Source organism: Heptranchias perlo, chromosome 20 (assembly GCF_035084215.1).
Source record: "Heptranchias perlo isolate sHepPer1 chromosome 20, sHepPer1.hap1, whole genome shotgun sequence".
NCBI lineage: Eukaryota > Metazoa > Chordata > Chondrichthyes > Hexanchiformes > Hexanchidae > Heptranchias > Heptranchias perlo.
The window spans coordinates 14,807,711-14,835,586 of record NC_090344.1 but is presented as its reverse complement, the minus strand read 5'-3'; the positions used below and the strand labels follow the sequence as shown (position 1 = coordinate 14,835,586).

Here is a 27,876-nt window from a genome sequence, read left to right as displayed (position 1 = left end):
GGAAATGCCGGGGTTGTTTATTCGAGTCTCAGCGACATCAAACAATCCTTTTGCTTGTGAACATTTCGACCGGAGTTGAAGGTACAATTGGTGTGTTCCAAAATGCATCTACTTATTTGAATTACCATGTGGTTCCTCCGGCCTACGCTGTTACAATAGCAGATGAGATGTTTAGTATTACTTGTTTACAGGAGGGAGGCTGCGGTTTTGGAGACGAAAACTATGATTTTCATCCATTTACAAATCGTGGGATTTAACTGGAGCTTTAAACCAGCGCCTTAGACCGCTCAGCCAGGATACTTTCCATCCTACACTTCAGGAACTAGTTTTACAGGAATAGAATTACTGCAAGCAAGAATTCCACCCCTCAAGCACCAATGCTCGCAAGTAAATTTCTCCGCATCGTGATAACATACACTCTACCATAGGTATACTTTAATCAAATTAGTGTTTTGTTTCACTCTGAGTGCGAAGAGACATTAATGTGTCGACATTGGTTGCATCAGCTGGATTGCCCCTTTACTTTTCCTACCGTCTCATTCTTTTATTTCTTCACCCTTCTCTGCTAGTGTTGCAGGTTAGATCAGCCTTCCCCGTTCAAGGAAGCCTGAGAAGTCCATTGGGGACAGCACAGAGAGAGAAAAGCTAAAGACAGGGAGAGATAGAGCGGGCCCAGGGGCTGAGTGGCTGGGTCCTGCTCCGACTTCTTGTGTTCTTTAGATTTGCAGTTCGGATCAGATCAGCCATGATCTTATTGAATTGCGGAGCAGGCTCGAGGGGCCGATTGGCCTACTCCTGCTCTTATTTCTTATGTTCTTATGTGATGAATGCAAAGAAAATAAAGTTTATAAATGTCAGGTGTAGCAAACTAGCAGAATTTAAGTTACAGATTCCTTCTCGGGTCTTGAAATCTTGCAAGAGAAGTTTTAACATCCAATTGAAAGCACCGGCCACGCTGTTGTATCTCTCCTGCTGAAAGAGAGGTAAATACGGTTAATTAACTGTTTGAGCATTGACGAGATTTTTAAATAGTCGCGCTACCAGCAGAATTCAAACCTCGGCAGGAAAACCCCATTGGAATTTTGAGCCCAACTCTTTCACCACTCAGCCATCGCAGCTGAAAACGGCATGTTCGTTCAGACAGAATTCCAAATGGACACATGCAGGAATGATTGGTACAAGCATTGGTGGTTCAGGGGTAGAATTCTCGCCTGCCACGCGGGAGACCCGGGTTCGATTCCCGGCCAATGCATCGGCATTTTGCACCAAAAAGTACCACCGGAACAGGGTCAATTGGCCACTGTTCAAAGGTCTGTTTAATGCCAAAATTAATGAAGTAGAACTAAGTGACCACATTTTCCCGGTACTGGGGTTGTTCTCCTTGGAGCAGTGAAAGTTCAGAGGAGATTTGAGAGAAGTTTTCAAAGCCATGAAGGGTTCAGATGAAATCAATCAAGAGAAGCTGTTCTAATTTGCGGAAGTGTCGGGAACCAGAGGATGCAGATTTGAGGTGTTTGGCAAAAGAACCAAAGGCGACATGAGGAAAAACTTTTTTTATTCAGCGAAAATTATGATCTGGAATGCGCTGCCTGAAAGGGTGTTGGAAGCAGATTCAATCGTAGCTTTCAAAAAGGAGTTTGACAAATACTTGAAGGGGAAAATGCAGGGCCATGGGGAATGGGACGAACCGGATTGGTCTTACAAAAGGCAGGTACGGGATTAATGGGTCGGATGGTCCAAATGTCCAGATGGTCCATTCTATGATTATATGATAACTATTAATCTTAGAGTAAATGATCCTCTGACGAAGAATGATCATAATATGATAGAATTTCATATTGAGTTGAGAGTGCTGTCGTTAGTTCCGGAACTAGGCTCTTAAATTTAAACAAAGCCAATTAAGTAGTTATCAGTGGCAAGTTCGCTAAGGTAGTTTGGGAAATTAAATTAAAAATATGTTTGGAGATAAGCAATGGCGAACATTTAAAGAAATAATTCATAATTCTCAACGAAAATACATTCCCTTGAGGATTAAAAACTTCACCAGAAAAGTGGTACAACCTTGGTTAACTGGAGAAATTAAGCGTAGTATTACGTTAAAAGAAGAGGCTTTCAATGTTGCCATAAAGAGTAGTAGACTGAGGATTTGAAGAGTTTTAGAAATGAGCAAAGGATGACCAAGAAACTGATAAAAAGGGAGAAAATAGGATGAGGGTAAACCAGAAAGAAATATAAAAATGGATTGTAAGAATTTCTACAAGTGTATATAAAGGTAGAGATTAGCGAAAGTAAACATTGGTCCCTTGGAGGCAGAGACAGGAGAAATTATATTCGGGAATAAGGAAATGGCAGAGACGTTAAACAAATACTTTTATCTTTCTTCACAGTAGAATACACAAAAAACATACCAGAAATAGTGGGGAATCAAGGGGCTGATGAGAATGAGGAACTTAAAGTAATTAAGGTTAGTAAAGAAAAAGTACTGGTGAAATTAATGGGACTAAAAGCCAACAAATCCCCTGGACCTGATGACCTACATCCTAGGGTTTTAAAAGAGGTGCCTGTAGATAGAGTGGATGCATTGGTTTCGATGTTCCAGAATTCCCAAGATTCTAGAACTGTCCCCGTGGATTGGAAGGTCGCAAATATAACCCCAAAGGAGGAAGGGAGAAAACAGGGAACTGCAGGCCATTTAGCCTGACAATAGTAGAAGGTAAAATGCTAGGATGTATTACTAGGGGCGTGGTTACAGGACACTTAGAAAATCATAATATGATTGGTCACATGCAACACGGATTTATGAAAGGCAATTAGTGTTTAACAAATCTATTAGAGCTTTTGAGGCTGTAACTAGCAGGGTAGATAAAGAAGAACCAGTGGATGTAGTATATTTGGATTTTCAAAAGGTATTCGATACGGTTCCACATAAGAGGTAGGTACACAAGATTAGTGCTCATGGGATCATGGGTGATACATTAACATGTATTGAGGATTGGTCGACGGACAGAAAACAGAAAGTCGGAATAAACAGGTCATTTTCGGGTTGGCAGGCTGCAACTCATGTGGTGCCGTGAGCATCAGTGCTTGGGCCTGAGCTATTTACAATCGAAATTAATGACTTAGATGAGGCGACCGAGCGTAATATATCCAAGTTTGCTGACGATACAATGTTGGTGGGTAAGTAAGCTGTGAGGAGGACGCAAAGAGAATGCAAAGTGATATGGAAAGGTTGGGTGTATGGGCGAGAAGGTGGCAAATTAAGTATAAAGTTGGGAAATCTGAGGTTATTTACTTTGCGAGGAATATAAAAGCAGAATAACTTTTAAAAGGTGAGAGACTGAGCAATGTTGGTATTCAGGGTGATTTGGCTGTCCTTGTACACGGACCACAGAAAGTTAATATGCAGGTGCAGCAAGCAATTAGGAAAGCAAATGATATGTTGGCCTTTATTGCAAGGGCTTTGGAGTACAAGGATAAGAAAGTCTTGCTGCAATTATATAGGGTTTTGGTGAGACCACACCTGGAGTACTGTGTACAGTTTTGATCTCCTTACCTGTGGAATGATATACTTGCCTGAGAGTGAGGGCAACAAAGGTTCACTAGATTGATTCCTGGGATGAGATGTTTGCCCTCTGAGGAGAGGTTGAGTAGAATGGCCCTATATTCACTGGAGTTTAGAATAATGAGATGATCTCATTGATATGTATAAAATTCTTAGAGGGTGTGACAGCTTGATGCTGGGAGGCTGCTTCCCCTAGCTGGAGAGTCTACAAGTGACGGTCATAATCTCAAGATGAGGGGCCAGCTATTTAGCACAGAGATGGCAAATAAATTCTTCACTAAGAGGGTTGTGAATCATTGGAATTCTCTACCCCAGAAGACTGTGGATGCTGAATCGTTGAGTATATTCAAAACTGAGATTGACAGATTTTTGGACACTAAAGGAATCAAGGGATATGGGGGTCGGTCGGTAAAGTGGAGGTTCGAGGGACGCTGTCGCCGACTCCTGCTTCGTTTAGTCCGCTGGAAAGGCAGAACTTGCCAGCTGCTTTAAAACTTTTCGCCTGAACAGGGATTTGAACCCTGGACCCTCAGATCACTACCTGTTTTAAAAGTCTGATGCTCTACCGACTGAGCTACCCAGGCTCGTTGTTTGATTTGCTTCCATCATACCGGTTCATGGTAGGACTGTGAATTATCCCTTGTCGCTGTTGAATAAGGGTAAGGGTCCGTTTTCTGAAATTCTCAGCAACGCGTTGAGGAGAATCTTTGTTTCTGTTGAACATGATGTAAGAAACATGGACAGCGAACTCGTGATTTTACAATTCTTCTTGTTTGTATCAAATATCTTGCATTCCTTAGCAGCAATTAAAAAAACACTTTACCCAATGGCTCAAAAGCTAAACTTGTTCCACACGGGAGCTGGAAAAGGCCTCTCGACCTTTCAGCCGATCAACAATTGAAAGCTGAATAATTTCACCCGATACACGGTGACACCAGGCAACAGATTTGCCTCCCGAATTTTCCCTACACGACACTTCAAACCGATGAAAACCTGCCTCACGGAAAGAAGAATTGTGTGTTTGGTTCTTTAGATGTAAAGATCTCGTGCCGGCCCCTTCACCATTTCAGCTGTCGCCAATCGCCCCCTCTCTCTCCCATATACAAGTAAACTGGCACCTGCTATTGCAACACGATAGGCCAGAGGACCCTTAGTGCCCACATGGGGACACGAAGAAATCGATGCGTTATGGAAGATACCGGTTGTACCTTAAACTCCGGTCAAAATGTTCAGAAGCAAAAGACTCAATTACTTCAGGTGAGGCTGAAACTCACAACCTCGGCATTTCTCGAGCGTATAATTATTGTAGAAATCTCGCGCGCTGGCCGATTGCACCATTAGAGCAGCGCACGGTCTGTGTCACCAGTGCTCCCATCAAACAGCTTCGTGATCTTTCCCACACAGAAGCCTCCAAGCAATGACCTTGAAAAGGCGTGGAATCTGAAACAAAACCCCAGAAGGTAAGAACTTTTAATTGTATTATTATTGTTAAATGAAGGACAATTATTTTCATGATACTTTGAGGATTTGTCTAAAGTGGGAGCTGAAACTAAGAAACTCTCTCTGGGCTACCGTTGTTGGAGAGATGGGCGTTATTTCATTTGAAAACCGAGGTTCGGAACTTTCTCATGTGGAAGTGTGACAGAAGATTGTGGTTAGTGACAGTTGCCGTGGACATCTAGAGGAGAGGGAGAAAAGTCAAAGTCACAGCTGTGACAGCTCAAGTGTTCTGCTTATCTGTAATATTTAAAAAAGTATTGTACAGTACAGGGCAAACCGATTTGCTATCGGTTGCGAAAAATACAACAGTCTGAACCCCCAAAAGAATGTGATGTGTCGCTGATAGATATTAATGAGAGGAGGTGGGCAACAGCGCCATAACTTGGCTCCGTGGCTTACTTGGTTAAAACACCTGTTTAATAAATAAACGACCCTGGGTTCAATTTGCATTGGTGCTTTTGTATAATTTATGATGTTTGGTGAATTTGAGTAGAAAAATATGTCGTGCGGTGTTTGTATTTTGTTTAGGAGCCAACACGGAACTGATCAGAATGTCTCTTCAAAAAAGTCCTTTCATTATGCAGACAGACCTCTCATTGAATGTGACCGTGACACGTTAATTTAAGGACACGTTCTTGTTTCTGGGCTCGTTGAGGTCGGGGTATAATTCTCGATTCGAGGTTCATACCCCGGAGAAGCTCTAACTTAGGCCTAGACTTTTGATCTTGAGATGCGGTTCAAATTTTTGCAAAGACCCAACAGAAGTCCCCAAGTCAATCCACCTGAATCTAAGGGGTTTCGGAAGAAGTTCAGTTCCAGCAATCAGGACTTTAAAGGCACCTCAGTGACCGACAATTTCATTGAAGGAGCTTTCTTTGGAATTGCCTTCGACCTTGAAACCGCTCTGGGCCTTCATCTCACTGAAGCAGAGTGTGGCCGCTTTGTATCTGTGAGCAAGTCGGTGACGAGGTTAACTTTTTAAGATCTCGCCAATCACAGGGAAAAGAAACCGAGTATCGAATTGTCCCTGTAAGTGATGAATTGAAGGGATTGGTGCTCGAAGCAGATCTGGAAAATGCGCAGTGCTGTCGCTCAGGAGTTCCAAATCCACACTCCAGCCACTCCAGCCACTCTGGCCCAGTTTCACCACCCTGAAATCGAGCTTTTTTCCAGCACATTTCTCTTAACTTCATAGTTGCTGGTTTAAGAGTGAAGGCCGGTTCGTTGGATTTTCAATCCTGCAAGATTCAACCATTCATTTTGGAAAAGTAAACTGACAGCACATTACTGTAGTCACAAGATTTAGCTCCGTGAGTTACTGGTTTAGCAGGTAATGTATTTACCTGTTTCAACGGTGCTATCGGTTAGCGCGATGTTTCGATCCCTTGTTTGATTATGACCTTTATTTTTATTTTTCCTATGGATTCATCGCCTCAAATTTCCAAGGTTTCATTGTGTGTTTTATCTGCAAGAAAATGTACCGTGATCATTGCCAGCTGAGCAGGACTGATATTCTACCATTTACCCTGCGATCGGAGAGCAGGCACGTGAATCATTTTAAGGAATGGAACATGGGCTTCACGGAAATCACAATTCATCTTGACAGACAAGGTCCCGAAAGGCGAATTCGCTGTGACATGGAGATTTCTGTAGTCAGCGAGACCAGACTGTTTCTATGTTTAGAGAATAAATGTCACACCATTTATTTTGGAAATGCAAAACGGTGGGGATTTTTGTCATCGCCCGATGCCTTTCGTGTTGTATCAGATGTTTCGCGTTGCGTCACTTTCATCTTAATCACATAACCGGTTATGGCCTTTCCTGTGATAAATGGCGACAATTGCCTGTTAATGATAAATTTAACAACGGCTGCACCAGATTCCTGCTGTCAGAAGCTCTGAACTTTTATTCCCACTCTTAAGATACAGTCCGTAAAATGATTAAATTTCATCACCTGAGAAGCACAAAAATCTTATTAAAGTTTTGACTGTCTCTAGGCAATCAGGTCAGTATCACCTTCAGTCTGAAATAGAAAGTTATCGTTTAATTAATGGTGATTAAAAGTGATTCAGGGTTTAATTATCTTCACATAATAAATTTAACAAGGTCATGACTCTTGTTAAAGTCAATTCCTTGACCGGGAATCGAATCACGCGGTGGTGAGAGCGCCGAATCCGACCCAATATTCTGCCGGGAGCTCCCAAAATTCCGCACCAAGCACTGTGGAACTGATAACATTTATTTTTTCTTTCACTGTTTCGTGATTCATTCAGCTCTGTGTTTATTCTCAGGCCTCTTATCTCTCCTTTCTTTTCAGCTTCTGACTGCGGATATTCCTCTGGTCAAATATAAATAATATATAATATCTGCTGGATTGTACCTTTACTTTTCCGACCGTCTCAGTCTTTTTTATCTTTACACTTTTCTGCTGGAGTTGCAGGTTCGAACAGCTTTTGCCGCTCAAGGCTTCCTGAGAAGTTCATGAGGGGAAAATCACAGTCAAGAGACAGAGACAGGGAAGTAGAGATAGAGAGATGAAAGGATAGAAACATTCAATAAATACCAAGTTCTGCGAACGAGCAGAACTTAAGGTGGATCTTGAGAAAGAGTCCTTCACGTGACTTGAAATCTTGCAACAGACCATTGGGCACCCGATTAAAAGCACTTGCTGCGCTGGACTATCTCTCTGCGAGATGGAAATGCGGTCAGTTAGCTCCAGTTCATATTTATTTGAGCTTTAAACAGGAGCGCTGCGAGCAAGATTCAAAACTGCGTAGGAAAACACGGTTCGATTTTAAAAGTAACGCCTTAACCACTCGACCATCGCAGCTGCAAGCGGATGTTTCTGCACGGCTGTAGATCAGAATGCGTAGGGTTATCGCAGGAGATATTGACACTGTATGTTCTTTCAGACTGGTTTGCAACTGGACCCATGCAGCCAGCTACAGTGCGGATATTGCTGGTCCAGTGGTGGAATTCTCGTCTGGCGCTTGAGCTGTCCGGTTTTGGGTCTGGGCCAATGAAGCAGCATTTCCATTCTGTTCCGATGAAATCGCGTGAATTGGGTTAAATTGATATTCAGCTTCAATCTACGCACCGTCTTGAGACATTTTCTTTTCTCTCTGCGCATTGCATCAACAAATCCTCTGCATTCTGTCCTCTGGTGCTCAAACATGCTTCGGAATTAAGTCAATCCTGCTTTCTACACCGCTGAAAAGATGTGAGAAGGCAATTCGTGAAATTTCACTAAAATGGATTAAACAACAGGGCTCTTCGAGGATTTGAACCCGGGACCTCCCACGCAGCAATCAGTGAAACGCCCAAAACAAGAATCAGACCCTTGGACCAGGCATTGCAGCAATGCCGTGCAGGCAGTGTAAAATGTCGCTGCCACCCACAGCCGACCAGCTACCCTGTCAGACCGCTTCTGTCCATCCAATCTCACTTTCTATTCCGATGTACAGCAATGTCAAGTTGTACACTCAATATTTCAAGTCAACAATATCAGCCTCCCTTTACCATATTCGTTTGAATGTACGAATTGTATTTTCAAATAAGACTTTGCAGAAATTGTTGCTCTAAAGCTGCATTGTTTTCTGCCTCGGCATCCGTAGATTATACACTCGACCACAAGTATACTGCACTCAGATGCTGATGTTTTCCCTGTGAGGGCGAAGAGTCAGAAATGCGTAGACATTAGTTACAAATTCATCAGCTGGGCTGCACCGTTGCTTTTCCTACCGTCTCAGCCTTTCTTTCTTTACCCTTCTCTGCCGGTGTTGCAGATTCGATCAACTTTGGCTGTTGAAGGAAGCCTGAGAAGTCCATCGGAGGAAAAGACAGAGTGTCAAGAGACAGGGAGAGCTTCAAAGAGTTTCTAAAATTGAAGAGAGTAGCAAAAGTAAATGTGAGTCCAACAGAGGCTGAGACAGGAGAAATTATAATGGGGAATATGGAAATGACGGATGCGTTAGACAAATATTTTCTACCTGTCTTCACAGTAGAAGACACCAAAAGCATACCAGAAATATTGGGGAACTAAGGGACTAACGAGAATGAGGAACTTAAAGTCATTAATATCAGTCGAGAAAAACTACTTGAGAAAGTAATGGGAGTGAAAGCTGATACACCCCCTGGACCTGATGGCCTACATCCGACGGCTCTAAAATAAGTGGCTGAAGAGATAATGGATGCATTGGTTATGATCTTCCAAAATTCCCTAGATTTGAGATTGGTCCCAGCGGATTGGAAGGGAGTAAATGTAATCCCGATATTCACGAAAGGAGGGAGAATGAAAACAGGGAACTACAGGCCAGTTAGTCTGACATTCAATAGTAGGGAAAATGCTGGAAACCATTATTAAGGAAGCAGTAACAGGGCACTTAGAACATCATAATATGGTTAGGCAGAGCCAATGTAGTGTTATGAAAGGGAAATCGTGTTTGACGAATTTATTCGCGTTTTTTTGAGGATGTAACTAGCAGAGTAGATAAAGAGGAATCAGTGGATGCAGTATATTTGGATTAAAAGGCATTCAATAAGGTGCCACATGATAGGTCGTTATGTAAGATAAGTGCTCATGGGGTTGGGGTTAACATATTAGCATAGATGGAGGATTGGTTAACGGACAGAAAACAGAGAGTAGGGATGAATGTGTCATTTTCAGGTTGGAAGGCTGTAACTCGTGGGGTACTGCAAGGATCGGTGCTTGGGCCTCAGCTATTTACAATCTATATTAATCATTCGATGAAGTGACCAGTGTAATGTATCCAAATTTGATGATGATAAAGATCTAGATGGGAAAGTAAGCTGTGAGGAGGTCACAAAGAGTTTGTAAAGGCATATAGATAGGTTAAGTGATTGGGCAGGAATGTGGCAGGTGAGGTATAATGCGAGGTCATTCACTTTGCTAGCAAGGATAAAAAACATAATATTTTTTAAATGGTGAGATACTATTAAATGTTGGTGTACAGAAAGACTTTGGTGACCTCGTACAAGAAACACAAAAAGTTGCAGGTTCAACAAGCAGTTTGGAAAGCAAATGGTATTGTGGCATTTATTGCAAGGGGATTGGAGTACAAGACTAAGGCAGTCTTACTACAATTGCACAGGTCTTTTGTGAGACCATACCTTGAGTTCTGAGTACAGTTTTGGTCTCCTTATCTAAGGAAGAATTTACATGCCTTAGAGGCGGTGCAACGAAGGTTCACTGGATTAATTCGTGGGATGAGAGGGCTGTGCTATGAGGAGAGGTTGAGTGGAATGGGCCGATTCTTTCTGGAGTTTAGAAGGATGAGTGGTGATCTCATTGAAACGGATAAGATTCTGAGGGGACTTGACATGGTAGATGCTGTGATATTGTTTCCCCTGACTGGAGAGTCTAGAACTAAGGGTCATCGACGCAGGATAAGGGGTCGGCCATTTAAGACTGAGATGAGAAGGAATTTCTTCACTCAGAAAGGTGTAAATCTTTAAAATTCTCTACGCCACAGGGCTGTGGATGCTGAGCCGTTGAGTATATCCAATTGTAAACAATTTTACAACACCAAGTTATAGTCCAGCAATTTTATTTTAAATTCACAAGCTTTCGGAGGCTTCCTCCTTCGTCAAGTGAACGATGTGAAAATGAAAACCTCGAAATGAAATCGCATTTATAATTCACAGAACAATGCTTGGTGAGTACAGACAGTTTTTTCAACTGCCCGTTGCCAAGGCAATCAGTGTGCAGACAGACAGGTGTTACCTGCCAGGTCTCGCAGAATATACAAATCACCAAAAAAAAGAAAAACAACAAACAAAAAAAACAGAGATAGAGAGGTAGAAACATAGAAAAGACAGCAACTGACCCGTTATATTAAAAACAGATAACATTTGTTCGCTGGTGGGGTAACGTGTAGCGTGACATGAACCCAAGAACCCGGTTGAGGCCGTCCTCATGGGTGCGGAACTTGGCTATCAATTTCTGCTCGACGATTTTGCGTTGTCGTGTGTCTCGAAGGCCGCCTTGGAGTACGCTTACCCGAAGGTCGGTGGATGAATGTCCATGACTGCTGAAGTGTTCCCCGACTGGGAGGGAACCCTCCTGTTTGGCGATTGTTGCGCGGTGTCCGTTCATCCGTTGTCGCAGCGTCTGCATGGTCTCGCCAATGTACCATGCTCTGGGGCATCCTTTCCTGCAACGTATGTGGTAGACAACGTTGGCCGAGTCACAGGAGTATGAACCACGCACCTGGTGGGTGGTGTCCTCTCGTGTGATGGTGGTATCTGTGTCGATGATCTGGCATGTCTTGCAGAGGTTACCGTAGCAGGGTTGTGTGGTGTCGTGGACGCTGTTCTCCTGAAAGCTGGGTAATTTGCTGCGAACGATGGTTTGTTTGAGGTTGGGTGGCTGTTTAAAGGCGAGTAGTGGAGGTGTGGGGATGGCCATAGCGAGGTGTTTGTCCTCATTGATGACATGTTGAAGGCTGCGGAGAACATGGCGTAGTTTCTCCGCTCCGGGGAAGTACTGGACGACGAAGGGTACTCTGTTGGTTGCGTCCCGTGTTAGTCTCCTGAGGAGGTCTATGCGATTTTTTGCTGTGGCCCGTCGGAACTGTCGATCGATGAGTCGAGCGTCATATCCCGTTCTTACTGGGGCGTCTTTCAGCGTCTGTAGGTGTCCATCGCGTTCCTCCTCGTCTGAGCAGACCCTGTGTATTCGCAGGGCCTGTCCATAGGGGATGGCTTCTTTGACGTGGTTAGGGTGGAAGCTGGAAAAGTGGAGCATCGTGAGGTTGTCCGTGGGCTTGCGGTAGAGTGAGGTGCTGAGGTGCCCGTCTTTGATGGAGATTCGTGTGTCCAAGAAAGAAACTGATTCTGAGGAGTAGTCCATGGTGAGCTTAATGGTGGGATGGAACTTGTTGATGTTATCGTGTAGTCTCTTTAGTGATTCCTTGCCGTGGGTCCATAGAAAGAAAATGTCGTCGATGTATCTGGTGTATAGTGTTGGTTGGAGGTCTTGTGCAGTGAAGAAGTCCTGCTCGAACTTGTGCATGAAAATGTTGGCGTATTGGGGTGCGAATTTGGTCCCCATGGCTGTTCCGTGTGTTTGGGTAAAAAACTGGTTATCGAAGGTGAAGACATTGTGATCCAGGATGAAGCGGAGCATCTGCTTCGCTCATTCGCTCATACAACTCATCCGCTTCATCCTGGATCACAATGTCTTCACCTTCGATAACCAGTTCTTTACCCAAACACACGGAACAGCCATGGGGACCAAATTCGCACCCCAATACGCCAACATTTTCATGCACAAGTTCGAGCAGGACTTCTTCACTGCACAAGACCTCCAACCAACACTATACACCAGATACATCGACGACATTTTCTTTCTATGGACCCACGGCAAGGAATCACTAAAGAGACTACACGATAACATCAACAAGTTCCATCCCACCATCAAGCACACCATGGACTACTCCTCAGAATCAGTTTCTTTCTTGGACACACGAATCTCCATCAAAGACGGGCACCTCAGCACCTCACTCTACCGCAAGCCCACGGACAACCTCACGATGCTCCACTTTTCCAGCTTCCACCCTAACCACGTCAAAGAGGCCATCCCCTATGGACAGGCCCTGCGAATACACAGGGTCTGCTCAGACGAGGAGGAACGCGATGGACACCTACAGACGCTGAAAGACGCCCTAGTAAGAACGGGATATGACGCTCGACTCATCGATCGACAGTTCCGACGGGCCACAGCAAAAAATCGCATAGACCTCCTCAGGAGACTAACACGGGACGCAACCAACAGAGTACCCTTTGTCGTCCAGTACTTCCCCGGAGCGGAGAAACTACGCCATGTTCTCCGCAGCCTTCAACATGTCATCAATGAGGACAAACACCTCGCTATGGCCATCCCCACACCTCCACTACTCGCCTTTAAACAGCCACCCAACCTCAAACAGACCATCGTTCGCAGCAAACTACCTAGCTTTCAAGAGAACAGCGTCCACGACGCCACACAACCCTGCCACGGTAACCTCTGCAAGACATGCCAGATCATCGACACAGATACCACCATCACACGAGAGGACACCACCCACCAGGTGCATGGTTCATACTCCTGTGACTCGGCCAACGTTGTCTACCTCATACGTTGCAGGAAAGGATGCCCCAGAGCATGGTACATTGGCGAGAACATGCAGACACTGCGACAACGGATGAACGGACACCGCGCAACAATCGCCAAACAGGAGGGTTCTCTCCCAGTCGGGGAACACTTCAGCAGTCATGGACATTCATCCACCGACCTTCGGGTAAGCGTACTCCAAGGCGGCCTTCGAGACACACGACAACGCAAAATCGTCGAGCAGAAATTGATAGCCAAGTTCCGCACCCACGAGGACGGCCTCAACCGGGATCTTGGGTTCATGTCACGCTACACGTTACCCCACCAGCGAACAAATGTTATCTGTTTTTAATATAATGGGTCATTTGCTGGCTCTCTCTGCCTTCCGGAGGTTTCTGCCTCTCTCTGTGTTTTTTTTTCTCTGTTTTTTTTCCCTGTTTGTTTTTTTGTTGAATGTGTATTCGGGGGTTCTGCAGGTGACACCTCTCTGTCTGAACACGGTGATTGCCTTGGCAACGGGCAGTTGCAGGGGCAGTCTGTAAACACCATGTATTGTTCTATATGTATAAATGCGTAGGCTTCAAGGAGCTCTTGAAACATTTGCCTGAGGAAGGAGGAAATCTCCGAAAGCTTGTGAATTTAAAATAAAATTGCTGGACTATAACTTGGTGTTGTAAAATTGTTTACAATCGGTTAATAACTGCAGTTCTAAACAGCACTGCATCCATCAGTTTTTCGATTTTGATGTTCCCCAGCTCCCGGATTGAGTGAAGCCACGACAGCAACAACATTCAGGCCGCCTGTCCGGCCCCGCTCTCTCCAATCACACGTTGCTGGCGGAAAGAAGCGAATGCCGCCGAAGAAAGCGCATTTCTGTCCATCCCTGGGAAACAGGATACCACCGAAGCTTTGACAGCACATCGCAGGCCTCGTCTGTCCCGCAGTTGTTGCTCCGCTGCAAAGACAGAACTTGCCAGCTGTTTCAAAATTTACAGCCTGAACCAGACTTTGAACCTTCAGATCATTATCGGTTTTTAAAGTCCGATGTTCTTCCGATTGAGCTACCCGGACTCGCGATTAGAAAAGTTTCCATTATGCAGATTCCTGTGCTCGGAATTATCCCTCGTTGACGTTGAACCATGATGAGGATCCCTTTTTGAAAATTCTCAGTGACGTGTTGAGGGGATTCCTTGTTTCTGTTGAACATGATGTAAGAAACGTGGAGAGCGAACTCGTGAGTTTACAATTCTGTTTGTTTGTGCCAAATGTCTTGTCAATCGTTAGCACCAATTAAAATAACACTTTACCCAGTGGCTCAAAAGCTAAACTTGTCCCACACGGGAGCTGGAATAAACCTCTCGACCTTTCAGCGTATTAACATCTGTAAACTGAATAGTTTCACCCGTTACACAGTGACACCAGGCAGCAGATTTCCCTTCCAAATTTTCCTCACACGAAACTTCCAATCGACGAATATCCACTCAACGAAAAGAAGATTTGTGTGTTTGGTTCTTTAGATTTAAGGACTTCGTGTCGGCCGCTTTGCCATATCAGCTGTCGCTGATCGGCCCCTCTTCCCTTATAAACAAGTAAACTCGCACCTGCTATTGCAAGACGGTCGGCCAGAGGAACTCAAGTACCCACAAGTGCCTACATAGGAACACTGAGAAGTAGATGCCTTATGGAACATGCCAGTTGCACCTTGAACTCCGGTCAAAATGCTCGGATTGGAAGGTTTGTCTATCCAAGGTGCGACTCGAATTCATAACCTGGGTATTTCTAGAACCCTCTAATTACCGCAGGCTGACCGATTGCACCACAACCTTATACACCCAGAAACGCTGCTCACTGTGATATCTAATTTGATGCTAGCGACAAACGTGGCGATACGGCTTCCTATACCTTCACCTACGTTATTTATACATATAGTCAAAAGCTCATGCCCCAGCACTGATCACATCCTGCCAATTTGAGTACATACCTTATTATTCTGGCTCTCTGTCTCCCACCTTCTAACCAACTCCGAACCCATTTCATTAGGTTGCCTTAAATTCTACGCACTCTCATTGTTGTTCACAGCTTCTTATGTGGTACCTTATCGAATGCATCTGGAAGTGAATATTATATAACACCCAAGGAAACTCCATTATCTACCACGTCAGTTACACCTTCAAAAAGTTCAACTAGTTTTGTTAGACTTGACTTACCCTTTACAAATCCATGCTGGCTCTCGCTGATGACTTCATATTTATCCAAGTGTTCAGTCATTATTTCCCTAATAACAGATACTGGTAACTCCCCCACAACAGACTTCAGACTAATGGGTCTTTAATTTCTAACTTTATCTCTCCTACCCATCCTAAATAATGGAGTGAGAGTGACAATGTTTCAATCAAAGGAACAATTCCTGAATCAAGAGGCTTTTGAACGATCATGACTAAAACATGTACCATTTCCTCGCCTATTCCTCTTAGTCCCCTGGGATGGTAACCATCAGGTCCTGGAGATTTGTCTATCTTTCGTCTCATTATTTTCTCCATTACCATTATTTTACTTATACGAATCCCCTTGATTTATTTTCAGTTTTCCTCGTGTCTCTGGTATGTTAGCCCCATCCATTTCTGTGAAGACCGATGAAAAGTAAATATTTAGCTACTCTGGCATTTCCTGATTTTCAATTACAATATCACCTCCATCTGTCTTTAAGGGGCCCACGTTACTCTTAGTCACCCTTCTTTCTCTTAATATACGTGTAAAAACCTTGATTGTTGTCAATATTTTCCCTCACAAGTTTATCTCTTTTTCCCTTTTTGGACCTCTTACGATTTTTTAGTTTCGGCACCATAATAAACAACACTTCGCTGTAAAGTTTGGGTCAACGGTTGTCCAATGTCAGAGCGAGAATTGTCTGAACCCCTAATTTATTTAATGTAACAAATACAAGCACACATAATCATCCGTGTATCAACGCACTGAGGGATACACAAAGTTGAACAGAGAGAAATGCAAGCGAAATTGGGATGCACAGGTTAACGGACAAGCGAAATAGACAAAGATAAAACGGTCTGAACCCCAAACAGACAGTAACGTGTCACTGATAGATATTAGTGAGAGGAGGTGGGCGATCAATGGTATCAAGTGGCGCTGTGGCTTAGTTGGTTAAAGCATCTGTCTTGTAAATAGGAGATCCTGGGTTCAACTCCCAGCAGTGCCTTTCGTAATTCATTGTTTTCACCTAATTTGTGGAATTAAACGACAAAATAAGAGTGTGGAATTTGCATTTGTTCAAGTTTCAGGAGGAAACGGATATCAGAATGACTGATCAAAAACGCCCTTTCATTGTACAGACAGACCTCTCATAGAATGTGTCTGTAACACGTTAATTTATTTGTTTTTGGGCTCGTTGGAGTTGTGGTATAATTCACGATTTGAGGTTTAAACCCGGAAGTTGTCCTAATTTTGACCGAGACTTGTGATCTTGACCAGCGGTGCAAACTTTTGCAAACAGAAAATAGAAAGGACCCAAATCATTCCGCCTGAATCCCCAGGCCCGGATGAAATATATCCCAGGTTGTTAATAGAAGCAAGAAAGGAAATAACGGATGCTCTGACCATCATTTTCCAATCATCTCTGGTTACAGGTGTGATGCCGGAGGATTGGAGGACTGCTAAAGATGTACCGTTGTTTAAAAAGGGAGAAAGGGATAGATCGAGTAATAACTGGCCAGTCAGAATAACCTCGGTCAGGCTGAAGGTATTCCATTAAATCTACACTGTACTTCCTCCACAGCCAATACTGGGAGGAGGGGACTCTTGACTGACAAGCCTCAGCTACATCAGGAGGGGGAAACTGACCCTCGGTCTCTCTTATTCCTGGGATGTGCTACTTTTGAACAAAAAGGTGAGTGTCTCTATACCTTTAAACTCGCTGTCTCACTTCACATGTATTGAAAGTGTATCGTAGGACGGTGTGTGAGTGTCTCTGTACCTTTAAACTCTTTGTCTCTCTGCACAGGTATTGAAAGTGTATCGTAGGACGGTGTGTGAGTGTCTCTATACCTTGAAACTCGCTGTCTCACGACACATGTATTGAAAGTGTATCGTAGGACGGTGTGTGAGTGTCTCTATACCTTGAAACTCGCTGTCTCACTGCACAGGTATTGAAAGTGTATCGTAGGACGGTGTGTGAATGTCTCTATACCTTGAAACTCGCTGTCTCACTGCACAGGTATTGAAAGTGTATTGTAGGACGGTGTGAGTGTCTTTGTACCTTGAAATTCTCTGTTTCACTGCACAGCATTGACAGTGTATTGTAGGATGTTATGAATGGGACGAGGGTCAGTGGGGCGAAGTGCAGCCGATTGGGAGCAGCGCCCGTTTGCCGGGTGAGTATTGCACGTTTGTCTTTCTCTCTCCCGTCTTTCTTTCTTTCTTTCTTTCTTTCTTTCATCGCCTTCTATCCCATCCTTTCTTTCACTCTCTTTTCATTCCTCTTAATTCGTTCTTTTGCTTTCTGCCTCCAACACCTTTGTCTGTATCCTGTCTTTGTTCTCTCATGTGTCTCTGCTGAAAGATCCAAAATTCAGACCCGCCGCTTCTTCCAGATTTTTTTCCTTCCACAATCATGGTCCATTTCATTTAGACTTTACTGCGGCCTTACCGACTCTAACATTCACTTTCACATTCTTATGTCTTTAAGTTTGCTCCACATCGACCGCTGTTACTCGGGGACACATGTCCCGTTCGCACCAATGTTCATTTTTGCCTTGAAACATTCCCACCTGCGAGACTGCTCCAGAGACAAGAACGAATAAAGCAGGGCTGGCAATCGGAAGGACAGAGGCATACTTCTCGTGAAATTTCCATGGGGTATTTTGTGACACGGGGGATGTTAACTGAAGAACTGGGTTTTGTTTCCATGGTCGTTGGCGCTTTTCCCCGAGCAGTTGATGTGCGGGAGAGACGGGCGGCGCGACATCGCTGCGAATGACGGCTGAAATGTGCACTTTTGGCAATCTGGGCGTTGCAGTCAGGTCGGAAATGTTCCACTTAATTTTAACAGGTCTGTGGAAATGTCCGATTGAAAAGGAATGAGGAGAAATGCAAAGAGCGGCAGTGGTGAAAAAGTGTCGATTACAGGAGGTTGGCAGTGAGCGAAAGATCCTTTGAATGTCCGGCGTGGAAGGGATTTTGTTTGGAAACGACAGACTTTAAAGCGCGTTGGGAAAGTGAAGTGCGAGCTGCGTCCTTGGGTCAAATTGGGTGTTTTCAGGAAAACAGCCATTCTGAAATCATAAAAATGAAACCAGAAAATGCTGAACACACTCAGCAGGTAAGGCAGAACCTGTGGAGAAAGAGCCAGAGGTAACGTTTCAGCTCCATGACATCTTTCAGCCGCAACGAATCGATTGCCATGTGGGACAGTGGCTTCGTTTTCGAAAATGTTAGATTTGATCTCTGAATTACAAGGTTTCGAATTCCACCGCTGTAAGAATTTGCTGGCGCTGTTCAGTTTGTTCTCTTCACCAAAAATCCTTCTTTTCTAAGAAGTGCCTTTCCGCATTGCTGGCGAACATCTGTTTGCTCAAATCAGCAAAGTCAAATTAGCACCAAAACTGTTTCTTGCACGGAGGTGTTGGGACTGTCAGGTGTGATCTAGGTGAATTATCAATCAAAGTGCACAATGGCCCCCTGGTAAATCAAGTATCTCTTATGGTCAGCATAAGATAAAAAATATGGACAATAATTATGTATTTCTTCTTTCCCTCACTCGAGGATTCATTATCAGGGAATGGACATGAGCAGGTCGATTGACGTCACGCTCCGGTCGTTTAGCATCGCCTCCTACAAATAGAATAGAATCATAGAAATGTTACAGCACGGAAAGAGGCCATTCGGCACATTGAGTCCTTGCCGGCTCTCTGCAAGAGCAATTCAGCAAGACCCACTCCCCCACCCTTTCCCTGTAGTCCTGTATTTTTTTCCTTTCAAATACTTATCCAGTTCCCTTTTGAAGGCCATGATTGAATCTGCCTCCAAGACCCCCTCGGGCGGTGCATTCCACATCATAACCACTCGCTGTGTAAAAAAAGTTTTTCCTTCAACTTTGGTTCTTTTGCCAAAGACCTGAGATCTATGTGCTCTGGTCCTTGACCCTTCCGCCAACGGGATCAGTTTCTCTCTATCTACACTCTTCATGATTTTGTATACTTCTATCAAATCTCCTCGCAACCTTCTCTGTTCGAAGGAGAACAACCTCAGCTTCTCCAATCTATCCATGTAACGAAAGACCCTCATCCCTGGAATCTTTCCAGTAAATTTCTTCTGTGGGAGATTACCATTACCATCGCCGAATCCCCCCGAGTAACATCCTGAGGATCACCATTGACCAGAAACTTAACTGGGCCAGCCACATCGACACTGTGGCTGGAAGAGCAGGTCAGAGGCTGGATGTTCTGCGGTGAGTGACTCACCTCGTGACTCTCCAAAGCTGTTCTACGATCTGCAAGGCGCAAGTCAGGAGTGTGATGTAATACTCATGTGATGGTCATCGACCTGAAACGTCAACTCTGTTTCTATATCTAAAGATTCTGCCTGACCAGCTGAGGATATCCACATTTACTGTTTTTATTTCAGATTGGCAACATAACCAGTATTTTCATTTTGAATAAAAGGGATTTCGCAGGTTTCCTCATGTGACAAGGTGGCCGAGAGGTTAAGGCGATGGACTGTTAATCCACTGTGCTCTGCACGCGTGGGTACGAATCCCACCCTCGTCGTTATTGTGTTTAAGTCTTATTTCCCTCATTCAGCAGGTCTGGTTCAAGTCCCATCCTTCTCGAAATGACGGGCAGAGGTTTTTGCGTTGTTTGCTGAAATCAGCAAAAGTTCCTTCCACGAACGTGTTGAAATGAGAATGGTCGCGAAGTATCAAAGAGAAAAGCGGAGTCATTGTAAAAGCAGCAAATCTTATGGTCAACGTAAGAAAAACTTATGTTCCATAATGATGATTTATGTCCGGATCATTCCGTGCCTGTGTCTGTTTAAAAGGGATGTGCTGTAAGTCCCGGATCATTCCGTGTCTGTGTCAGTTTAAATGGGAATTGCTGTCAGTCTCGGATCATTCCGTGTCTGTGTCACCCGATTTTCTTGATACCTTTTTCCTTCTGAACTGAAATGACGATCCTCTCTCGAGAAGAAGGTTCACCGCCTGCTTCGGGCAACTGGTAGGAAAAATAACAAAAACTGATGAGACCAAGTTCATTCTGATGAGCTTCCATTCCAATCTCCGCACTCTATCCCCCATTCAGTCCCACCCCGCCTGGACATTATAATCTGCGATATTCACAAGGGAATAGAAAAGCCGAATTTCACGGTTAAAATTCTCCTCAACTCCCCTCTAGTTCTTTTGCCAATTATTTTAAATCTATGACCTCTGGTTACTGACCCACTTGCCAGAGGAAGCAATTCCTACCTACTTGATCTTTCAAAACCCCTCATTACTTTGAATACATCCATTAGATTCACTCCTTAACCTTCTCTGCTGTAAGTGGAATAATTCCAGCTTCTCCAATCTCTCCACATAACTGAAGTTCCTCAACCCTGGTATTATCCAGGTCAACCTGCTCTGAATCCTCTTCAATGCCTTTTCATTCTAAAGTGTGGTGCCCAGAACCGTACAATATATTCCAGCTGAGCCTAACCAATGATTTGTAATGGTTTAGTATGACTTCCTTGTTTCTATATTCAATGTCCTATTTACAAAGCGAAGTACCCCATTCGCTTGCTTAACCGCCTTATCAACTTGCCCTGTTTTGTGAATATGCACCCCAGGTCCCTCTGCTCTTGCAATCAGCCAAAAATTGTTCTTCTTCCAAAAGTGCATCACTTCAAACTGATCTGCGTTAAATCTGTCACGTGACTTCCCGTTTCACTCGTCTGTCCATGTCCTCCTGAAATCTGCTACTATCTTCCTCACTATTTGCTACGTTGCCAAGTTTTGTATCATCCGCAAACTTCGAAATCGTACTCCCTATTCCCACATCCAAGTCATTTATAAAAACAAGAAAAGCAATAGTCCTAATACCGACCCCTGGGGGATCACACTGCATATTTCTCTCCAGTCAGAAAAACATCCGTTCACCACTACTCTCTGCCTCCTTCCCTTTAGCCAATTATGTGCCCACGTTATCACCTGCCCTTTAATCCCACGTTTCCGAATAAGTCTGTTATGTGTTAATTTCTAAAATGTGTCCTGAGAATAGCTGTAGCCCCGTAATTTTTTTCTTAAGCAATGAGAATACAGATATTAAGACCGAGTGATAGATCGGGTTCATTTCCTTTACCGGGAGGTGACGGGACCCGAGGAGGGGAATTTCCATCTGGGTTTATATTTTCCGAAAGCGGAGACGAAAAATAGCAAAGCTCATCCCGTCGAAATAAAGCAACTGGACTGAAGATCCGACAGCCTTGTCCCATCCCGGGTTTCCAGACCTGGCCGTTCAAGGAAGCCTGATAAGTCCATCAGGGGAAATAGAGAGAAAGAAGAAACACAGACAGAGATAGAGAGATGCATGCAAAGAAAAATAGGATAAATCTCCAAATTCTGTGATTGAGCAGAATTTAAAGTACAGGTTAAAATAAATTCAGTCTCATGTCGTGAAATCTTTTAGGTGAACAATGGGCTGGATTATCCTTTATGCTCTGAGGGAGTAAACACTGCCTGGTAACTACAGCTCTTATTTATTTGAGCATTTCACAGTGGCGATGTGAGGTGGTTTCAAGCCCCCATTGAATTACACGGCTATGTTTGACCCACTCCTTACGTAACCCACTGGAACTGCACGGCAGTGGAGCAGACTGCGTAGGGTTATCACGGGAACTCTGCCAGACTGCATGTTCTGGACATGTACCCAACGCTACACGTGCAGCCTGCAGTTGTGTGTGCATTAGTATTTCAGTGTTAGTATCTTCGCCTGCCGGTGGGAAATCAGGGATTTGGTTCCAGTCCAATTCAGCATCCTTTACCTTTTGTATTCTGTACCCGTGAGATCGCCTGAGTTGGGATAAATTAATTTGCCGGCTTCAGTCAGTACAACTTCTAGAAAACTTGTCTTCATTTCGTCTCAGTGTGTTGCGTGGACAAACCCTTTGCATTCTGTCCTCTGGCGCTCAAACATTCTCTGCTGGAGATAAGTCAAAACCGCTGAAAAGCTGTGAGAAGCCAATTGGTGATTTTTGACCAAAAATGGGGACACAACGGGGCTGATCCGGCACTTGAACCAGTGAAACTCCCTGAGCGAGAATCAGACCCAAAGACCAACTGGCAACAGAGCCGTGCAGCCACTGTAAAATTTCGCTGCCTTGAAGCCGATCCACCATCCTTTCAGAACGCTCTGTCCCTCCAATCTCGCTTTCTTGTACGATGTACGATGTAGAGCAACATCAGGTTGTACACGAATTATTTCACATCGACAATATTAGCCTCTCTTTATCAAATTTGTTTTGAATGAACGAGTTGTATTTTCAAGTAACAATTTACAGAACGAAATGCTCCGAAACGACATTGTCGTCTGTCTCGGCATCGTCATAGTTTACACTCTACCATAAGTATACTTCACTCAAATTGCTGCTTCCATTCACTATGAGGGCGAAGAGACATAAATGTGGGTACATTAGCTCCGAATTTATCAGCTGGGTTCCACCTTTACTTGTCCAACCGCCTCAATCTTTTTATTCTTTACCCTTCTCTGCTGGTTTTGCAGTTCAGATCGGCCTTCGCTGTTCAAGGAAGCCTCAGAATTACATCGGGGACAACACAGAGAGACAAGAGTCAGAGACAGGGGGAGATAGAGAGATGCACGAAAAGAAAATAAAGAGTGTGCATGTCAGGTCTTGTAAACTAGCAGAATTTAAGTTACAGATTGGGAGAGATTCCTTCTCGGGTCTTGAAATCTTTCAAGAGAAGTTTGGGCACCCAATCAAAAGCACCGGCCACGCTGAAATATCTGTCATGCTGAGCGAGAAATAAATGCGGTCAACTAACTCCAATTTTTCTATTTCAGCATTGAAGAGATCTTTAAACAGTGACGCTGCGAGCAGAATTCAAATCGAGGGAGAAAAACACCATTGGAATTTTGAGACCAACGCTTCAATCACTCGGCCATCCCAACAGCAAACGGCATGTTCGTTCAGAGATCATTTCAAATGGAAACAAGCAAGGCATCCTTTATGAGCATTGGTGGTTCAGGTGTAGAATTCTCGCCTGCCACGCGGGAGACTCGGGTTCGATTCCCGGCCAATGCAGCAAGTTTTTGCATTCTGGACCATGCGGAACTTGGGAACAGGAGTGGGTCATTTGGGCACCTCGAGCCTGTTCCACAATTCATGGCTGATCTGTGACGTAACTCCATATATGGGCCTTAGCCCCGTATCTCTTAATACCTTTGGTGAACAAAATAATTTCAATCCCAGCTTTAAAATCAACAATTGAGCTCGCATCAACTGCCGTTTGCGAAAAAGATTTTCAAACTTCCACCTCCTTTTGCTGATGGAAGTATTTCCTAACTTCAATCCTGAAAGTCCTGACTCTAATGTTCAGGCCGTGTCCCCACATCGTGGACTCCCCAACCAGCGGAAATGGTTTCTCTCCATCAACCCCATCAGTTCTCATTAATATCTTGAAAACTTCGATCAAATCAGCCCTTAATCTACTAAATTTCGGGGAATATAGCCCTAGTTTGTGTAATCTCTCCTCGTAATTTAACCCTTGGAGTCCAGGTATCATTCTCGTAAATCGACGCTGTACTCCATTCACGGCCAATATATCCTTCCTAAGATGCGGTGCTAGAACTGAACACAGTACTCCAGGTGTGGTCTAACAAGAGGTTTGTATCGCTGTAGCATAATGTCTATCCCCTTGTCGTCTAGTCCTCGAGATATAAAGCCCAGCATTCCATTAGCCTTTTCGATTATTTTCTGTACCTGTCCATGATATTTAATGATCTATGTACATGGACCCTATGTCCTTTTGGAACTCCACAGTTTCGAGTTTTTCTCCATTTTGAACGTATTCTGATCTACCCTTTTTAGGTCCAAAGTGGATGACCTCACACTTGCGTCAATTCAAATCCATTTGCCACAGTTTTGCCCATTCATTTATTATATTACTGTCTCTCTGTAATTTTATGCCTCAATCTACACTGTGTACAATGCTGCCCATCTTGGTGTCATCAGCAAACTTGGATATGTGGCTCTCTATCCCATCATCCAATATCAATGAGACCGTCTGAATTGAGATAAATTCACAGTCAGCTTCAATCTCCTCATCATCTTGAGACATTTTATTTACTTCACGTGTGTTGTGACATGGAAACTTCCGAACTCTGTCCTCTGGAGCTCAAACATGCTCTGGATGTAATTCAATTCTACCAACAGCAACACTGGAAAGATGTCAGAATCCAATTGGAGACTTTTCACTAAAAGCAGCGAGACAGCAGGGCTCGTCCACGATTTGAACCCAGGATCTCTCGCATATCAATCAATTAAACCCCCGAAGCGAGAATCATATCCCGAGACCAACGCACCGCTCTCACTGTGCAGCCAGTGTAAACGTTCACTGCCTCCGACAACCGCTCGGCCATCCTGTCAGACCTCTTCTGTCCATCCAATCTCGTTTTCTATTCCGGTGTGCAGCAATATCAAGTTGTACACTAACTATTTCCAGTCACCAATATTAGTCTCCCTTCACCAAATTGGTTTCGACTTACGACTTGTATTATCAAGTGAGACGTTCCAGAATTAGTTGCTCTGAAACCACATTGCTTGGGAGGATACTGAGAGGTGGAGATGAACAGCGGAAACTTGGAGTGCATGTCCACAGATCACTGAAGGTAGCAGGACAGGTAGATAAGGTGGTTAAGAAGACATTCGGGATACTTTCCTTTATTAGCCTAGGCATAGGATATAATAGCAGGGAGGTTATCTGACAACTACATAAAACACGAGTAAGGCCACAGCTCGAGTACTGCGTACAGTTCTGGTCACCACATTAGGGGAAAGATGTGATTGCTCTAGAGAGGGCCATGATGTGGAGATGCCGGTGATGGACTGGGGTGGACAAATGTAAGGAATCTTACAACACCAGGTTATAGTCCAACAATTTTATTTTAAAATCACAAGCTTTCGGAGATTATCCCCTTCGTCAGGTGAATGAGTGAAAGGTTCTCAAATTGCATATCTTATATTCGGCTGGGACAGCATCACACCAATCAAAAGGTGTCGTTGTTCAAACAGGCCAGTCACGGAGAACAGTACGTCCCAGTACACTGAATAAACATTGTGTCAATTACACAGACAGAGAGAAAGAGACCCAAATGGCAGAGAGAGAGAGAGAGAATATTAAAGGGTACAGAGGAGATTTACGGCGACGTTGCCAGGAGTTGAGAATTTTAGCTATGATGAAAGATTGGATAGGCTGGGATTGTTTTCTTTGGAACCAAGGACATTTAGACTCTTATTGTCCAAGTAGCATGCGGCCTCCTTGTTCTTTCTACCAAAATGCTCCACTTCACCCGCATCTGCATTTAGATTCATTTGCTAATTATACACCCATTTTGCCAGTTTATTAATGTTTTCTTGTATTTGGTCGCAATCTTCATCAATATTATCTATACCCCACCCCACCCACCCACAGCCTCCCGCCCCGCTAATCTGGTGTCATCCGTAAATTTTGAAATTGTACTTCCGATTCCCGAGTCCAAATCGTTTATGTAAATTGTGAACAGTGTCCCAGAACCGACCCTTGTGGAACACCTCATTCCACCTTATGCAGTCTGAGTAGCGACCCTTAACCCCTGCTATCTGTTATAGAGCAGTGATCAAGAGCAACTTCTTTACGTAGGGAGTTGTGAGACTGCGAAATTCACTTCCACGGTTAGTGTTTGGGTCACACAGTTCTGTAATGACAAGTGGTCCTCATGTTTTTATCCAAGACAGGCCTCAGCCCAGTCATTTACTCCAAATGTTGATGCAATGGTTCAAGCTAAGAGGTGCCAGGTATCGGGAGCCGCAGTAGCAGTAAATGAAACCCAAATGCAAGTAAGCACCAATATAGTCCATCTTCATCTATTTCTAGTTTACAACTTTTGTTGAATGTGGCCCAGGCCAAGTGCCAGGATATCGGATCAGGCCCACCATAGAAAATGAGTTTCGCACCCCTGAGATAGACAATGTGAACCGGATTACCCTCATCCACTAATCCGGTAACTTCTTCAAAAAACTCAAGCAAGTTTGTGAGACACGACCTTCTTTCCCGGAAGCCGTGTTGAGTATCTCTAATGGCTCCTTCTTTTTCCCCGTGATCATAAACAGCATCTCTTAGGATCCCTTCAAGCATCTTCCCTCTGATCGAGGTCACACTGATGGGCCTGTCATTCCCTGGCTATGATTTGTCCCCGTTAATGAAAATGGGAACAACGTGAGCTACCTTCCAATCTCAGGGAACAATCCCTGACTCTATTGAGCAGTTGAAGATACAGGCAAGGGGCTCACAGAGCACCCGTCCCATCTCTTTAAACACCCGGGGGTGGATATCATCTGGACCTGGAGCACAAAGTATTTTGAGATTTCATATTTTATCCAAGATCACATCCCTTTCTATTTTAATATTTATGATGCTATTGTCGACAGCACATCCCACAGCTGGAATCTGAGCATCATCCACAGGAGTGTAGGCTGATGAGAAATAGTCATTTAACAGCTCTGCCATAGTCCGGGAATCTGTCCTGAACTGTCTTTCAGTGGCCCGAAACCATCTTTAATAGTCTTCTGATTCCTGAAGCAGCTGGAAAAGCTTTTACTGTTATTAAAATTGTGCACCATCTTCTTTTCCAAAGATCTCTGAGCTTCGCTAATGGCTGCTTTTGTCTCCCTTGATTGTGGGTGATATTTGTCCCAATTCTCCTGTGAACTGAATTCATCCTGGCCTGACCTGAGTTAAATGTAAGACAGTTCGGGGAGTCAGGAATCATTCACCACAAGACCTCCACTGACAGGTAAAACCCCAGACGGTTCCTTAGTAAGGATTCCTCTGGTTCCTCGGCATATATTTGTCAGGATACTGAAACCCAGCTTTCTTACAGTCCACTCCTGGAGGCCCCACTCCCTGAGCCTGCAACCTTCAGCAGGGTCAGTGGTAGAGTTCCGCAGCAGGAGTGATCCCAGAGTAACTGTCGGGATCGCCCCCACCCTGTGGATGGTCCGGGTCGAGTATCTTTCGTTATCCTGGTGTCTAACACAAAGACATCAATAAAACAGGGAATTCTGGAAACACACTGCAGGTCCTTCTTTACCGACAGATCAAATGACTGTTGTATAATTGTATCAGCAGTTAACAGGCTCATGTGAATTACCTCTTCTGCTATTTCATTGCACGCTTCAACCCACTGATTTTAAATGGGTTTATTTTCGCCTGCCTTAAATGGTGGACTCAGGACTGTCACACAAACAATTTAAATCTTCATAGAATAATTACCAGTTATTTTTAGACTGGAGACTTAAACCTGCCGTTTCACTTCCAGTCAGGAATCGATCACAGTTTTACACCAATCTCTGATTTGACAGCACTTTTCCAGCATTCACCATTGTCCTTCTTGACTCCATTGGAAAGGACCCTTCTGTTCCGTGCCGAGGAGATCTGAAC

The 27,876-nt window shown here is 44.1% G+C and overlaps 1 protein-coding gene and 5 non-coding genes across 6 annotated transcripts in view; 4 read left to right on the top strand and 2 right to left on the bottom strand.

The window, feature by feature from the left end:
• The first annotated feature begins 1,181 nt into the window (after positions 1-1,181).
• On the top strand, positions 1,182-1,252 carry trnag-gcc (transfer RNA glycine (anticodon GCC)). Its single transcript has one exon. It is a non-coding gene; the product is annotated as a tRNA-Gly (tRNA).
• Positions 1,253-4,061: 2,809 nt separating this feature from the next.
• trnak-uuu (transfer RNA lysine (anticodon UUU)) lies at positions 4,062-4,146 on the bottom strand. The gene is given in 2 exon segments: positions 4,062-4,097; positions 4,110-4,146. It is a non-coding gene; the product is annotated as a tRNA-Lys (tRNA).
• Positions 4,147-5,159: 1,013 nt separating this feature from the next.
• Positions 5,160-27,876, bottom strand: part of LOC137335935 (zinc finger protein 271-like) — a 61,850-nt gene continuing 39,133 nt past the window's right edge. Inside the window, exons 7-11 of the mRNA XM_068001446.1 lie at positions 14,075-14,130; positions 9,052-9,108; positions 8,804-8,939; positions 7,443-7,532; positions 5,160-5,240 (exon numbers count right to left, since the gene is read on the bottom strand). Coding sequence (XP_067857547.1) covers positions 5,160-5,240; positions 7,443-7,532; positions 8,804-8,939; positions 9,052-9,108; positions 14,075-14,130 — 420 coding nt within the window. The remainder of the gene's footprint in view (positions 5,241-7,442; positions 7,533-8,803; positions 8,940-9,051; positions 9,109-14,074; positions 14,131-27,876) is intronic.
• trnat-ugu (transfer RNA threonine (anticodon UGU)) lies at positions 16,316-16,389 on the top strand. The gene has a single exon. It is a non-coding gene; the product is annotated as a tRNA-Thr (tRNA).
• trnan-guu (transfer RNA asparagine (anticodon GUU)) lies at positions 19,873-19,954 on the top strand. Its single transcript has one exon. It is a non-coding gene; the product is annotated as a tRNA-Asn (tRNA).
• trnag-gcc (transfer RNA glycine (anticodon GCC)) lies at positions 23,410-23,480 on the top strand. Its single transcript has one exon. It is a non-coding gene; the product is annotated as a tRNA-Gly (tRNA).